Below are 15,152 nucleotides of genomic sequence, written 5' to 3'. Positions count from 1 at the left end.
GAACTGGGCTTTATATCAGAGCTGAGCAGAGAGGACTTGGTTGCCACATGGACGGGGTTCTGGTGCTGTGCAGCTCTCTGTGCTCACATAACACAACAGCGCTGGCTGCGTGCGATCCATTGTATCCCCAGATCTCCTCTGCAAAAAGTACTGCCCGTTCCCTGCTCTCATTCTCTGCTTTGCTGTTCCTACATCCGTGCACAACTTCATGCATTTTTATTGGATTGTGTCTTATTTCATCCAGACCGGGTTCTGGCTTTGCCAAATCCGTTCCGAGCTGCAGCCACGTCTTCTGAAGTGCCTTCCCCAAACTTGCTCTCTCTTCCACCCTCCAGGGCAACCACTGGATGCACTGGGGCTCACCAGGGACCCCCACCCCTGGTTCGTCTCCCCTGATGTTACGTATTTATTTTCCATCTATCTCCATGCTGAAGGAAACACCTAGAAGCCCTCATCCTGCTGCTCACATTAGACACAGCGTTTTGGGCAATCATGCCATGACTTAGCAATTATGTCCCAATAATTGGTGATTAAGGAGTAGCTCTGTGTGTGGAAGGCCAGCTCCCTGCTCCATGGGGCCGCTGGGGAGTTGGGCTTTCCAAGGGCCATGAAATCACCTTATGCAGCCTTGCACATCCTTATGTGTGAAGTTGAATCTCTCTTCTGCCAGTGTCCAGTTGGACTTTCCCATTGACTTTGTCCTGTGCCAAATGCAAATGTCCCCAGGGAGTAGGGGAACAGGCAGATCTCTAATGTGCCATCACTAGAATGTTGTATTTCCCATAAATGAAGCTGAGATTCAAACCTGCCAGGCTCTGTGCTGGAAGCAGAGGGCTTGCTGTTAATAGCTTTTCATTTTTCAAAGCAGAAAATCGGGGTGAGGCTTTTGGTAGTGGGGTTTAGAATTGTCACTTGTTGGGACTCTTGGAAAATGGCAAACTTGAACTTGTCTGCGCTTGGTAACTGCTTCGCCCCCTTGTTTGGTGTGAGGTTCATCTCCTTCAGGGATTTAATTGGAACACAAATCCTGACCTGTGTCAGTGGACAGAGCCTGTCAGTGGGCAGGATGGTTTGGGTTGGAAGGGACCATCCAGTCCCAGCTGCTGCCATGGACAGGGACACCTCCCACCAGCCCAGGGTGCCCAAAGCCCCATCCAGCCCAGCCTTGGGCATTGCAGGGATGGGGCAGGAGGGCGTACCAGGAGGGTGGGAGCTTTGCCTGTTTGCAAATGAAAACTCACTGGGGACCTGTTGAGGTGGGCTGAGTGTGGCACTGGGGTCTTTGCAGGGATGAGACACGGGTGACCCTCCTTTAGCAAGCAGCAAAAGGGTCTGTGCATGGGAAGTGGGTACTCCTCACCCCTTGATGGGCACATTGAGCAGAGAGAGCCCAGGGAAATCCTTCCCCTCCCACCCTTGTTCATGGTCAGTGCTTTCCTGGCACAGGCAGTCAGGGCCCACCATATGCTCTGCCTTACCTGAGTGTGGGCTTTAATGCTGTTTGGGGCTGAAATGCTGTTTTTTATTCCTGTGCTACACAGTGCAGGCTGAGATGGTGCTGGTAGATATCTCATTGATGAGGCAGGGGACAAGGACTGAGGGGACTGATGGGATTGCTCAGGGTGCCAATGGAGTGCAGTGGGCTTGGCAGGCTACGTGGTGCAGTTCAGGTGCTAAATGAGTCAGGTCCCAATCTGCCAGAGCATTTGAAGCCTTTAGGACATAGAGCAGAAGCAGCAGCATGGGCTGAACCCATCACCTGCAGAACTCAGGGGAGACTCTGAGTGGGGCTGAAGCTACAAAAGTGGGTTTTGGAGACCATCTTTGACAGCACATCATTTCTCCCTTCTCCAGTGTAAAATAATGACAATCTCTTTGTTTCTCTTTAAGCAGCTGTTTAACTTTTCAGCACACCTCATCTTCCCTCACGCCGTAAATCAGTGTCTGTAAGCTGCAGCACAGCCATTTGCTGGTGTTAAGCTCAATCCCACCATTCCCTTCTGCAGCTTCCACGTTTCCAACAGAGCATGAGGAACATGCCCATGCCATGCCACAAACACCAGCCCCCCATTTAGCATCACCAAATCGCATGGCTGCAGAGGCATCAGGGCAGCCAACTCAGCCTTAGGAAAAGTCTTCAGGTCATTTTGTGAAGGGGCCCTGTGTAGGGACTGAGTTTACAGCAGTGGGTCTGGATCCACTGAGCTTGGTGGGATGCTTTGTGATGAGTGGAGCAGATGCTGGAACGCATCTTAATGGTTTTATCTTGGGTGTAGTGTAGACAAGAGTGATCGGATCAGAGTGGTTTCAAGAGCCAGGGAACTAACTCTGGGTCCCCTTTGCATCGTACCCATAGCATCTTACCCTCAGTAGGGCCCTGTGAAGTTCAGTCGGGCACCTGAAGCATCAGTGGGATGGCACACGGGGGATGGCAGCCCTTAAAAACCCCCTCTGTTGCCTCCTCAGTTGACCCAGCTGTTGATAGCACGTGTCGTTAAGCAGCATCATAACTAACGGGGAGCTCTTGTCCCATTGCCCTTGTGCTGCAGATGTTCCAGCCTGGCTGAAGAGTCTCCGGCTGCACAAGTACGCCGCGCTCTTCTCACAGATGACGTACGAGGAGATGATGGCCCTCACTGAATGCCAGCTCGAGGCACAAGTAGGTCTGCAGGAGACACGAGGCTGTCAGCCCCAGCGCATCCCACTGGCAACGGGACGCCTGGGATGACCATCTTGTGGGTGGTTGGAGAGCAAACAGCAAGAGGAACATGGAGCGTTGGGAGACTGAAAAAACTCACTCTACTTTGAGAAGGCCACATCCCTGATTTCTTACTGGAATTCCCATCTTCTTTGAAGTTGCTGGGAGCTGTGCCTGGGGTTTGGTCTTGTTGGGATTTGGGCGTTTTGGGGGCACAGTCTTAAGGCCGTAGCTCCTGAAAGTCAATGGGACTTTGGTGCCTGATTTCTGAGTAAACCTTTAAGAATGTCTCCTGTCTCAGCTTATATCTGTGTTAGCCTTGGTGTAAAAAAATCCAGGCGACACCTTTGCTTTCACTCTTTGAGATATACCAGGGTAGGGATGGGTTAGCTAGAAATCTGCATCTCCAGCAACTTCCTGACTGATTTTCTATGCAGATCAGTAATTGGATTATGTTATAGCAGTCCTTTCCATTTCAGAGGGAAGGGCTTTGGGTTGCTCAGGGCATCCCATGGAAATGGTAATGCCAGGCTGTGTGCTGTTTTTGCAGAACGTTACCAAAGGCGCAAGACACAAAATAGTTATCAGCATCCAAAAGCTAAAAGAAAGACAAAACCTGCTCAAATCGTTAGAAAGGGTAAGTAATCACAACAGCTTTTATGTTTCCTGTTTTCCCCACAGACCCAGTGGGAGCAGCTCGCCTGACCTTTTGCTATTTGTTATTGGGATATTGTATTATATTTAATTGCACCATCCTCCAACAGCAACCATCACAGCCTCCCACTAGGGGCCTTTAAATACCTCTGTGGTGTGTTGCTATTTATTGGTGTTTTCCTTAGCTCACTGCTTCACTATTTATTTATAATACAGGATTGTACTTGGAGTGTTGCAGGAGCTAATTAAGTCATATTTACTGCCATACATGAATAATTACTGTTAAATCCAAGAGGCAGCCCACTGGACTGAGCTCACCTCAGCAATGTGTTTTCCAGCCTCTACTCCCTCCTCTCCACGTAGGTTTTGGGGTATGGCATTGACCACAAGCCCACCCCAGCCAGCTATGTATGCTACAAAATACAGGGAGGGAAGTGCCAGGGGCTGCTTTGCATAGAATCATAGACTCATAGCAGAGAATAGCTTGGGTTGGGAAGAACTTCATGTCCAGCTTTTTGTCCACCAAGACTTTCCAGTCCTCAGCAGAGCAGCTCTCAGTGAGTTCTCCTCCTGGTCTGTACACATGCCAGGGATTGCCCCGACCCAAATGAGCACTTTGGCCTCGTTGAACCTCATGAGGTTCATGTGGGCCCACTTCTTGAGCCTGTCCAGCTCCCTCTGGATGGCACTCACAGCTCACACGCTGGGTGTGGGCTGGGAGATCTCCCTGTACCACGCTGTACTGGGACTCAGTGCTGCTGGACTTGGGAGGAGGCATCTCTGGTTTTCCAGGCTTCCTATCCAAATAGTTTTGTTTTTTTTTTTTAATCCTGAGATTAAGCAAGAGCATGTGTGTGTGACTTGATGTTTTTGGGCATTGTCTTGCTGCTGAAGATTGCTGCTTTCTTGGAAAGAGGCTGCTCCACCCTCTCTGCCGGTTAGCAGAGCAGCAGTTTTCCCCAGAAGGTATTGCCCAACAGCCTGACGTCGTGCATCCCTGTGTCTCCAGGCTGATTTTTTTTTTTTGCTGCAGGGATTTCAGTTCAACTGCAGGCTGCACAGAGCTGTGGGTGTCCCATCCCTGGAGGCACCCAAGGCCATGGATGGGGTTTCGTGCATCCTGATCTGATGGGAGGTGCCTCTGCCCATGGGGTGGGGCTGGGTGGGCTTTAAGGTCTCTTCCAACTCAAACCATCCCGTGATTAATGGTGCTGGTCTGGTTTGTAAGCAGTGCCCTTTCATCACCACAAATCCTCCCTTGCCTTGAACCCACAGGACATCCTGGAAGGTGGCAACCTGCGTGTCCCGCTGCAGGAACTACACCAAATGATCCTCACCCCCATCAAAGCCTACTCTTCCCAAATCTCCAGCCCGGAGGAACACAGCCGGGACACGGACTCACACCATCCCCCCTCTCTGCTGGGCTCAGACAGCCAGGGCTCCGATGGCAAGGACTCTGCAGCGGGGGGGATGCAGCAGCATCACCTGCCGGGCTGTGAGGGCGAGTCGGGGGGCGGCCCTTTGCCTGAAGGTGACCTGCCTGGACAGTTCACAAGGGTGATGGGGAAAGGTGAGCGAGGTTTTATGAGTGTCCCACACAGCCCAGCTGGGTCTGAGCCCCTTTTTAAACTGCGGGTTAGACGCAGGACATTCAAACATGCAGATGCTGTTCCATGCGGGGTGTAGGGTTTGCATTGGGATTAATGTGCCAGGGGGTGGATAGTAGAAGTGCAAGGTAGAGAGCAGCATCATGTGCCATACACAGGGCTGCTGCAGCAGGTATTTTAGACACGTCCTGCTTCCCCTCCACGGTATCTGAGGTGTTCATGCTGGCTGCATCCAGCAGGCGTGCACAGAAGACCAAGAATAGAAAGAAACTTTCTGGGGTGCAGTGGGGATCAGCAGCCCTGTTAAAAACCTGCTGTTGTCTGCTGCCTCTCATATATTTTAATGGGGAGATGGGAAGGGGGCAGGTCCTGTGCTTCTGGCTTGCTTGGGTCTAATTCTGGGGACTCATCTGGATGGACACCAGTGTAACTGAGAACAAAATCTGACCCTAAATATAGGACAGGAATTAGGGACGTCCTTTTTTTCTCATTGATAGAAGGGAAGGGGGGATGCAAGGCCCTGATCCCAGCTCAGCACTATGTTCCCATTGATTTTCCCTTCTCTTTCTTGCAGTATGCACACAACTTTTAGTTTCCCGACCTGATGAAGAGAATATAAGCTCCTATTTACAGCTTATAGACAAATGTCTAATACACGAGGTGAGTTGTGACAGATCTTGTTGTTCTCATCCCTTAGAAACTGTTTCCAAAGTATCTGTTTATGTAAACGCTCTGGTTTCTAATACAAATATTTTTGGGGAGTGTTAATAGTAATTACGGAGCCAATAGGGTGCACAGAAACACTGCTCCCCCAGTGCTTACATGGTGGCATGGATGTGGAGCTGGGATGTGCCTCGTGCCAGCCTGGCCCTGCTAAGCTCCAAGCTGTGCATGCAGCTTAAATAAAAGAAAAGCTGATTTGTGAGCATCCGAGGAGTGTTCCCACTGAGCTGGTACCCCCGGGGACCCCTGGAAATGGTGCAAGAGGTACAGCTGTGCCCTGGCAGGGACAGGGGAATCTCTGGGTGTTTTTGTTTTTTTTTATCATAGAATCATAGAATATCCCAAATTGGAAGGGAATCATAAGGATCATCGAGTCCAATTCCTGGCTCCACACAGGACCACCCAAAAATCAGACCATATGTCTGAGAGTAGTGTCCAGATGCTTCTTGAACTCTGGCAGCTCAGGGCTGTGACCACAGCCATGGGATCCTGCCACTGCCTGCTGCTTTCTGTGTGTGCACATACACAGCCCTACTCACTCCATCCAGAAAAATACTCACGTGTTTCCTATTTTTCTCCTTTTTTTTTTTTTTTTGGGGGTGGACAGGCGTTTACAGAGATACAGAAGAAACGGCTGTTGTCATGGAAACAGCAGGTGCAAAAACTCTTTAGGTCTTTCCCTCGGAAATCCCTCCTGGAGCTGTCAGGCTATCGGCAGCAGCGGAGGTACGTGGGCACTGGGGGGATGGAGGGGTGGCAAACAGTCCTGGAGCTCCATTTTGAATGGGGATGCTCATGCTGCTGCCTGATGCTACCCCACAGCCTGGCCCTGATCCCAGGCATCTAGCAGATTAAATCCATCCAGAAGCAGGAGGGCAGCGCGATTGCACTCATTTCACAGATGGGAAGCTCAGCCAGCGAGGAGCTGAGCAAGCAGAGGGCATCCCTGTGCCACTTCTCACCCTGCCTACTTCCCTCCTGCCTTCTGCTCATTAGATCAGGGCTGGAGTTCCACCAAAAAGCCATCAGAAAGCTGGCAGATAGGTTGGGAGCCCGCTGTTAGGGAGCACGGTGCTATGAACACATTGTTTACTCATCCACGGCGATGCTGGGGTTTGGGTGATCCTAGCATGCAGTTGGGTTGTTTCAGGAACAAGCTATTTTTAGACCACTTTGAACAATAACGTCAGCCTTTTGCTTCATTCCACTAAATATATGTGATTGCAATCAGCATTCCTTGCTGCCAGAGCAAGAGGGGGTGGTGGGCAGAGGGGACGTGGCATTGCCTTGCACTTTGCATTTCATAGAGGCCTGTCAGGGTCGTAGAGTGGCTTGGAAGGGACCTTAAAGGACACCTGGTTCCAACCCTACTGTGGACAGGGCCAAGGCCTCGGGTCAGTGCCTGCCCCCATTAGTCCCATTTGGGACCCCCTGGTCTTGGGTCTGGGCCATTCTGCTGCGGACCTGGGGTTGTGATGTTAGAGCTGGTCCCACCACCTGGCTGCCTTTCACTCAATCTGTCCCAAGTAAGTCCGTGACTCAGAAAGCCAATCTTACCAAACTGGGGCAGTCTCAGAGAGGGTTTTGTTCATAAAAACAAACCTCTCGGAAGAGGAGGTTCCAACAGCATGAGCTGAGCCTCTATCAGACACTAAGGAATCCAAATGGGAGAGACTTCTTTTGTGCCCCAGCTGCAAGATGAGTTTAAATCAAACCCTAAGAAAACAGACATCATGAACCCATGGTCGGCGGGTGGGAGGGCACAGAACCCCAGGACCTCATTGCAACCATCACAAACCCACCTGGAGAGCACCTCCAGTCTCACCCCAGCATTTCTCTCTCTGCAGCCGAGGCTTTGGGCAGTCCAACTCCTTACCTACAGCCGGATCTGCCGGGGCAGGGCTGGGCAGACGAAACCCCCGCCAGTTCCAGATCCCCTCCCGCAACCTCCCCACTGCCCGCCTGGGGCTGCTGGGTCCCAGTGGGCTGCTGGGCACCCCACAGCGCAGCCCTGCCGCCAGCCCTGCCATCCTCAAGCAAGGCAGACAGGTTGGTCTTGCTCGTGGCTTTGTGGGAAGCGACCTCTGGAGTAGGGAGGGCAGCTGGGTACTCAGAGTAGGAGAATTGAGCCCATGGGGGACTTTGGTATTGGTACATAGGGGTATATCACACCTGGGGGTGTGTTAATAAATAGCTGGCAGGAGGGTGGAGGAGCTCAGATGGGAGGGGATGGGAGCATCACTGTCCCGATGCACACCAGTTCCCCTCTTCCACTATTTCCCATCTCCCACCAGTTTCCATCTCTCACCATTCCCCATCTCCCATCATCTCCCATCCAACACCACCCATCATCTCCCACCAGTTCCCACCTCACTCGGTTCTTTGCATCCTACAGAACCTCTGGTTTGCCAACCCTGGGGGCAGCAACAGCATGCCCAGCAGGAGCCACAGCTCAGTGCAGAGGACGCGCTCGCTGCCGGTGCACACCTCCCCGCAGACCATGCTGATGTTCCAGCAGCCAGGTAGGAAGCAAGCATTTGCCTTTTTGCTTCTCCTCATCCCGTGGTGTGGAAGTGGCCGTGCCAGCCGATAGCCAATCTTGCTCTTATTTAGGACATCGTGCCACCAAGATGCCTTTGGGATGGGTTGAAGCAGATATTGCTTGGCCCTACATATGACACCCCAGCCCTGCATAACTTCCCTCTGGGGCAGTTCACTTTATGGGGCACGCTGTCGCTCCGTGGTCGCTTTGTCACTCGCACGTGGCCTTGGTGTGGAAGAAGTGACTCGATGCCTCAAAGGAAATTCTTTTGCTAATGCCTATGAAAGTGAACGCTCCCATCTCTGCTTCCCTCCTGAACACCTGGGTAATGTTCCATACGAACTTGAGGAGCTCCTGTAGGAGCATCCTCTGATTCAGTGGTTCCTGTGAAGTTCCCATCCTTCCCGTGGGGATGCTCCTCCCCATTCCTCTGGGCAGCCCTCCGTCACCCTTTGAGCATGGCTTTTCTTACTATGGCAATTCATATGGGGCATTACACCCCCTGACAAACTGGGACCAAGCGTGGCCTCCCACGTGCGCTCTATTTAAAGCTGGCACTGTGTGTGACCTGGCGGGCTGAAATGCCGCCGGGCTGGGGGTGCAGATCACTTACAGCCAGGGTATTTGGGGACAGGGCAGTGGAAAAGCCAAGGGACGGCAGCAGCACCTACAGCCCTCTTGCCCATCCATCTTGTGTTGCCACTCCAGCTCTCCCTGATTTATCGGATCGGAAATACAGGATTTGTAGGATAGGAAACGGAATGTAGGATTTATAGGATGGGAAATACACTGATAGGAAATGTAGGAGAAACGTGGTGATTTTTGCAAACTTCTCTTTACTGAGGTTATTGCACTGGAAAAAGGAGTGCTAAGTGCAGTGGTGGTGCTCTGGGATGTGGGTGGGTGTTGGTTGGAGTGGGAGAAACCCAACCAAGGGGAAGCCGAAGGGGTGTAGGGCAGGTCCCCAGTGTGTCCCCTGACCTAGCTCTTCTGTCCCTGTGTCTTGCAGAGTTCCAGGTGCCGGTGACTGAACCTGACATCAACAACAGGCTGGAGTCCCTGTGCCTGAGCATGACGGAGCACGCGCTCAGCGGTGAGCACTCCCTCCTCCTTGGGCTCTTCCAGCACGTCCAGGCGGCCTCAGCCAAGCCCCCCAGGGGCTGCCCCACGCCCCCCAAGGGCTGGGACCAGCTTTGGCTGTGAGAGATGGGACAGGGGGGATGGTTGCTGCTCCCACGGAGGGGTCTCGGCCAGCTCTGTCGGGACAGAGGGGTAAAACTAAAGGCAGGGATTGCGCCCGGCGCTGGCACAGCCTGTGCTTTTAGCCACTAGTTAGCTTGCTAATCATCATTAGTGTTAGCTCACTAGTCTGCTGTTAATTAATGACAAAGCCACCCAAGCTCTCGAATGGTGCACAGGCTTCAGAGCGCTCTACCCCTCTGCCAGCCCAAGCCCTGCTTTGCTGGGGGACACGGGGACCCCCAGGGCTGCAGCCATCCCTTTGGGGTCGCGGCGATGCTGGCAGCTCGGGTGGGGACAAGGAGCAGGGAGGGAGGAGGAGGTCCAGGCTGCAAGCAGTGCAAGAGGGGAGCCCAGGGAGGCGCCGGACACGCCGTGACGCAGCGGACCCGGATGGCGTGGGGACGCCAGGATGGGACGAGCCGAGCAGCCCGCGTCGCCCAGAGCCTCCTGAATACACGGCCCCAAAAGCCACAGACTGTCGGATGGTGGAGGATGGGAACCCACGGGGAGGACGAGGCTCCCTGCAGCGATGGCACTGCCCAGGGACAGGGACGTGGGAGCGAGGACTGGACGTGGCAGCAGGGTGCTGGCCGTGGGCACAAGGACACTGCTGTCACCGACGCGTTCCTGCGGCGCGCGCCCAGGCGAGGCTTAGCTGTGTTGTTCCTGTGCAGGGTACTGCTCCTCCAAGTTATTTGTTTTTTCCAGGTCGCATCCCCCCTCCCCCCAAGCCTCTCCAAACTGGCTGTGCTATAAATAGCTCTGCAGAAAAAATAATATTGAATAATAATAATAATAATAATAAACCTTTGGGGGAAAAAAATATCTAAGAGTAACAAACCTGTTTGTTTTCAAGTCTTAAATCCCGCCTGGCTGAGCAGAACAGGCAGTGCTCTGTTGGGGTGGGCACAAACCCCGCTGTGTGCTGCCCCTGTGTATCCCCTGAGTGTAATGCAGCTCATTCTGCATTGTGCAGAGTGTGGGGGAGAGGGTAGCCATGCTCTGCACCCCAGGGATTGGGATGGGGTTTGGAGGAGGGTTGGGGGTGTGCTGTGGTTCATGCAGGGGGGCATCTTGTGCTGGGGAGGGGGGTGGTGGAAATAGGGTTGGGGTGCACTTTGTGTCCCGTGGCAGCCTCCTTGTGTGCTGGTGGAGGTGGAGGGATGCTCGCACTGGGTTCGGTTGTGCAGCTCTGGGTTGGGTGGCACATCCTTGGCTGCAGGGCTGTGGGCTGGTCACATCCCTGCTGTGCTGGGTTGAAAGGGCTGTGGGGCTTTTATCAATCGGTACTGCTGGGTTGGATGGTCTGGAGGGGAGCAAGGCAGTACCCCAGGACCGGCTCCATCCCCACGTGCTGGAATGGGGAGTCCCAAACTCACGGCCACATTGCCACCGAGCTGTCAGGAACCCCAATCTGCTCCTGGAAGAGGGGACAGGGGGCCGTGGCAGGAGCAAAACCCCACTCTGGCCATGGTACCGCTGTAGGCTGCAAAGAGACTTTGGGAGGAGAGCAGTTGCATCAGCCCCCCAAGACCCTATTGCCACCCTACGAGAGGATGGATGGGGGATGGCCCAACTGCCATCCCGCTTCAGGGGATGACCAGGGGCAGTCGGGAGCAGAGCAGTGTGACACCAGGGCCACCCTTAACTCTGCCTTCCCACTTGCAGATGGTGTCGACCGGACCTCCACCATCTAGAGGAGGACAGCCTGACGGCGGCGGTGCTGATGGGAGAAGAACTGCTGCAGGTCCAGCGGAGAGGTCCAGGCACGGGAGCCTCAGCGACAGCTTGCATCCTTTCTGTCTTTCTCTCTCTTCCTCTCTTTTCTCCTGTTTTAATTTGGTGAACGTGTAGATTGTCCTTGTGAACATACCATTAGACTTGGAATTTGTGTTGTCCTTTCTTACATCCGTGCTAAAAAAAGAAAAGGGGGGGATGGGGAGGGATGGCAAAGAAAGAAACAACGCTGAGAAAAACAAACAGCAAAAAAATGCCTAGGGTGGGTGGGGGGTGCGGGAGAAAAGTGCTGACTTTGTGTTTTCGCCATGGGCAGTGAATGTCACCTGTGTGTGACCAAAGCCCTTAGGGGAGGATTTGCCATAGGGGATCCCGCAGGCGCTGCCAGCTGCCCCATCCTTGTCCTTATCCCATGGGGGCCAGGCTGTAGCCTATGCAGAAAAAATGCCCATTGGGATGGATGGAACCGGTGGCTGAATTATAAAAACCAAAAGCAGGGAAAAAAAAAAAAAAAAAAAGCAGAAACAAGCCTGCCTTTCTGTTTTGAAAAGAGCACCCGACACAGAGATCTGTCTGTTGGTGCGGTGCTGCGGGGCGCCCGTCCTGCTGTTGGGTTGTGTCCGTCTGTCCGGCCGCCCTCGTGGCAGTGGACAGTGAAGGGCTGGGGATGTCGGTGAGGGGTGATGCAGTGAGTGATGGGTGTCCGTGTCTCTGTCTTGTGTGTGTGGTAGCAGAAAGGTGCTGCACCCTGGGTTTGCACATCTGCCCTGCCTGCCCAAACCATCACTGAGTCGTGGCATCGCTGAATGGTTGGGTTGGAAGGGGCCAAAAAGACCTGGTTCCACCCCTGCTGTGGGCTGGGTGCCCCCCAGCTCGGGCTGCCCAGGGCCCAACCGTGGCCTGAGCACCTCCAAGGATGGGGCACCCACAGCTCTGAGCAGTGCCAGGGCCTCACCATCCTCTAGATACAGAATTTCCAGCTAAAAGCCCATTAAAATGGGGTTTCCCCAGTCCTTGCGGTGGGGTAATCCTGGCCACCAGGTGAGAGGACATTCTGGAAGAGCAGAACCAACCAAGTGAGAGCGGGCACCAAAACTCAGCCCTGTTATGGGGCATAAAAAGCATCAGGAAGGGGACATGAATGATGGTCACCCCTAATGGACTTAGTGAAGGAAATGAATAACACCTAAAGAAATCTGGATGCTCAGAGCAGGAGGTGAATGGTGCCCTCTGGATGGGTTTTGCTGTGAGCACTGCAGTCAGTTCCTACTAATGGAAGGGCGTATGAGCAATGGGATTCAGTCCCTACTCATTTATGAAGCTGTTGGGTTCCCAACATTGGCTCAACCCATAGCACCAATGGGCAGCTCCAGTTGGGGTTTGACCAGCAGTGCTGCTTTTCCAGGGACTGAGCAGGGCTGCTTGTGCAGCTCCCAGCAGATGCGCAAATCCATTGGCGATGCAGCACTTTTAAGTAGTTTCATATGCATCTATATATCTATATATATATATGTGTGTGTATATATATATATATATATATAAAAGAAGTGCCAAATGCAGTGTTTTACATTTGCTGTTCCTTGGTTTGCTGTTGACCGGAAGGTGTTGAGGCGATGTTTACGTGGGGGAGCGGAGAAGGGAGAAGCAAAGTGGGAGTGCTATGGGACAAGCAGGGCAGGGCGGCACGAGGAAGGCCCGAAATCCTATTTATTCCTTTGCTGAATATAGAAACAGAGGTTATCTGATTGTTAAGAGAGATTATTTTGGATATATTACATATGAACGTGCTATGGCTGGTAACCATGATGATGTCTGTTATTAACAACCGCCGAATCATTCGGGTTTTTTGTGTTGTTGGTTTTGTTTTTTTTTTCTTTTTCTCAAAGCTTATTTTCCATTGGCAGCGTATGGGTTAATGGCTCTTCCGTTGTGTTTGCTGTTTCTTGTTTTTTTTTTAAGTAAGGAAAAGTGGCTTCAGTTTCCATTTTGGAAGTCCCTCCTGGCTCTGTGGGAGCCCTGTGCTGAGTGCAGGTAACAGCAGAGCTCTGTTCAAAGAAACGAATCGAATCCTAGTATTTATAAGACACAACACATGCAAAAAAATAAGAATAATAATAAATAAATAAATAAAAAGGGAAAAAAAAGGAAAAAAAAAAAAGAAAAAAGAATTAAAAAAACAGAAACAAAAACAGTTGCATGAATAAGGCTGTGAAGTCGAATATTTAGTAATAACGCGGCAGTGCCTTTCTTTTTTGTATTCACCCATTTCCCTCCCACCTCCCCACCCCCCCCCAACACGTGCAACTGTTCCCTACGCCCGCGGCCCCGGCAGCTCCTGGTGCTGCTGCCCCACACCCTGTACCTACAGCCCCGCTGGGGCAGCCCTACGGGGCCGCGACGCTGAGGATAACCCCATTTCTTTTGAGGTGTCGCCGTCCCGCTGGGGATGAGCCCTTTGCTGAGCCAGGAGAGGGGCAACCCAACGCTTCTCAGCTCATCGTGAAGTCTAATGTTGGGGAGGGGGTCATCCCTGTGACCCCAGCACGCTGTGATCCCGCATCGCAGGGTCCGGTCAGCACTCGGCGTTGAGGAATTTGTGGTGTCACCTTCCTCCGTGGGTGGGCTTTTTTTTGGATGTGCCTGATGGAAAGTAGGTCCTGCAGACGTCTAATTTTGCACACACAGCTACGAGAACACTAAAGTTGATTTTATACGAGTCATCAAGAGTTTGCAAAAGTGAGTTTTATTTTTTGTATTCCTTTATCTTTACTTAAAGGTGAATGTGTATTCCTCTGGGAGGAATAGGAAGAAAAAAAAAGAAAAAAAAAGGAAAAAAAAAAAAAAAAAGGAAAAAAAAAACCAACAAACCCAAACAGGAATGTTAATAATGTTAAACAGAATACTTCCTCCCTTCTTAATATATAACCCTCTGTATTTATGCCTATTGTAAGCTGACTTCCAAGAGCTTTGACCTCTCTTCTGTTGCATGCCGTTCCCGGGCAGCCCTTTATTGTACATGCATGCCTTTAGTCCTGTTTTTTCTGTACAAAATTAGTGCACAAAGAAATATTTTTGCCTAGTTCATGTTGCCAAGCAATGCCTATTTTTTAAATTTTGTCATATATGGAAATAGCATGTTTGTTACATGTAAAAGCTTCCCGATATACAGAAATACTAATGTTTGGAGATGCTGGTCTTTGCAAGTGTACAGTTTTCAAATGTTGTTACCAGTGAAACACCCTCGTGATTTCAACTTGCTCCAATGTATTTATTACTCATTTGCTCCCATGTAACTAGGAGTCATGGCTATATTTCATATCGACGTTATATTGAAAGTGAAGGGAGATGATTAATACAAGGTTTTGTAACACTGGGGTGTTCCGCCTCTTCATTTACTCTCTTTAAGGCAGGATGGCTGAGAGCCAAAAGGAAAGCACCAAGTGAACGGCGGGCTGAGGGATGGGAGGGAAGAGGGCTCAGCTCCACGGGGCGGGTGTATTTTCCTTCCATAGGTCCTACTGTAGGAGTTGGGTAGATACAAATCACCAGCCTTCTCTCCACAGCCTTCATCTGTCCCACTGGGACATGGGCAGTGTGGACACCAGGGCCACAACTCCTGGTTTTTTCCGTATTTTCTCAGCTTTCTTGGCTTCTACAAGAGCTGTGTGATGCCAACAGCTGTGCTCTGGGCAGCACCAAGGAAGGGAAGAAGCCACAGCTCCTGTTTTAGCACTAAGCTGATATTAGCAGGGCTGTAAGAGGCACAGCTCAGAGCAGATCGTCCCACCCAAGCCATGGTGGGTGCTCAGGGCCTTCCTTGTCTGCTTGGGTTTGGGACAGCCCCAGCACATGACCTTTTCCAGGGTTACACAGCCCTTACAGGAAAAAAAAAAAAAAAAAAAGCAATTTCTGGCATTTAAATGGAATTTCCTTGACTTCAGATTGTGGC

At 51.8% G+C, this 15,152-nt stretch overlaps 1 protein-coding gene across 3 annotated transcripts in view; it reads left to right on the top strand.

Annotated features, from left to right (window-relative positions):
• SAMD4A (sterile alpha motif domain containing 4A) overlaps nucleotides 1-14,573 on the top strand; it is a 68,575-nt gene extending 54,002 nt beyond the window's left edge. For 2 of the 3 annotated variants that reach the window (XM_085225890.1, XM_085225889.1), the window contains 9 exons: nucleotides 2,550-2,659; nucleotides 3,249-3,335; nucleotides 4,628-4,922; nucleotides 5,534-5,619; nucleotides 6,290-6,408; nucleotides 7,530-7,731; nucleotides 8,078-8,204; nucleotides 9,234-9,317; nucleotides 11,135-14,573. In XM_085225890.1, the coding sequence (XP_085082016.1) occupies nucleotides 2,550-2,659; nucleotides 3,249-3,335; nucleotides 4,628-4,922; nucleotides 5,534-5,619; nucleotides 6,290-6,408; nucleotides 7,530-7,731; nucleotides 8,078-8,204; nucleotides 9,234-9,317; nucleotides 11,135-11,163 (1,139 nt within the window). In that variant the 3' untranslated portion in view covers nucleotides 11,164-14,573. Of the gene's footprint in view, nucleotides 1-2,549; nucleotides 2,660-3,248; nucleotides 3,336-4,627; nucleotides 4,923-5,533; nucleotides 5,620-6,289; nucleotides 6,409-7,529; nucleotides 7,732-8,077; nucleotides 8,205-9,233; nucleotides 10,142-11,134 lie in introns of all 3 variants that reach the window. The other variant, XR_014883812.1, reaches the window with a different exon arrangement.
• The last annotated feature ends 579 nt before the right edge of the window (nucleotides 14,574-15,152 follow it).

Source organism: Meleagris gallopavo, chromosome 5, assembly GCF_905368555.1.
Source record: "Meleagris gallopavo chromosome 5, MGAL_WU_HG_1.1, whole genome shotgun sequence".
Taxonomy (NCBI): domain Eukaryota; kingdom Metazoa; phylum Chordata; class Aves; order Galliformes; family Phasianidae; genus Meleagris; species Meleagris gallopavo.
Note: the sequence above shows the minus strand (reverse complement) of the source record. Positions and strands in the feature narration are given on the sequence as shown.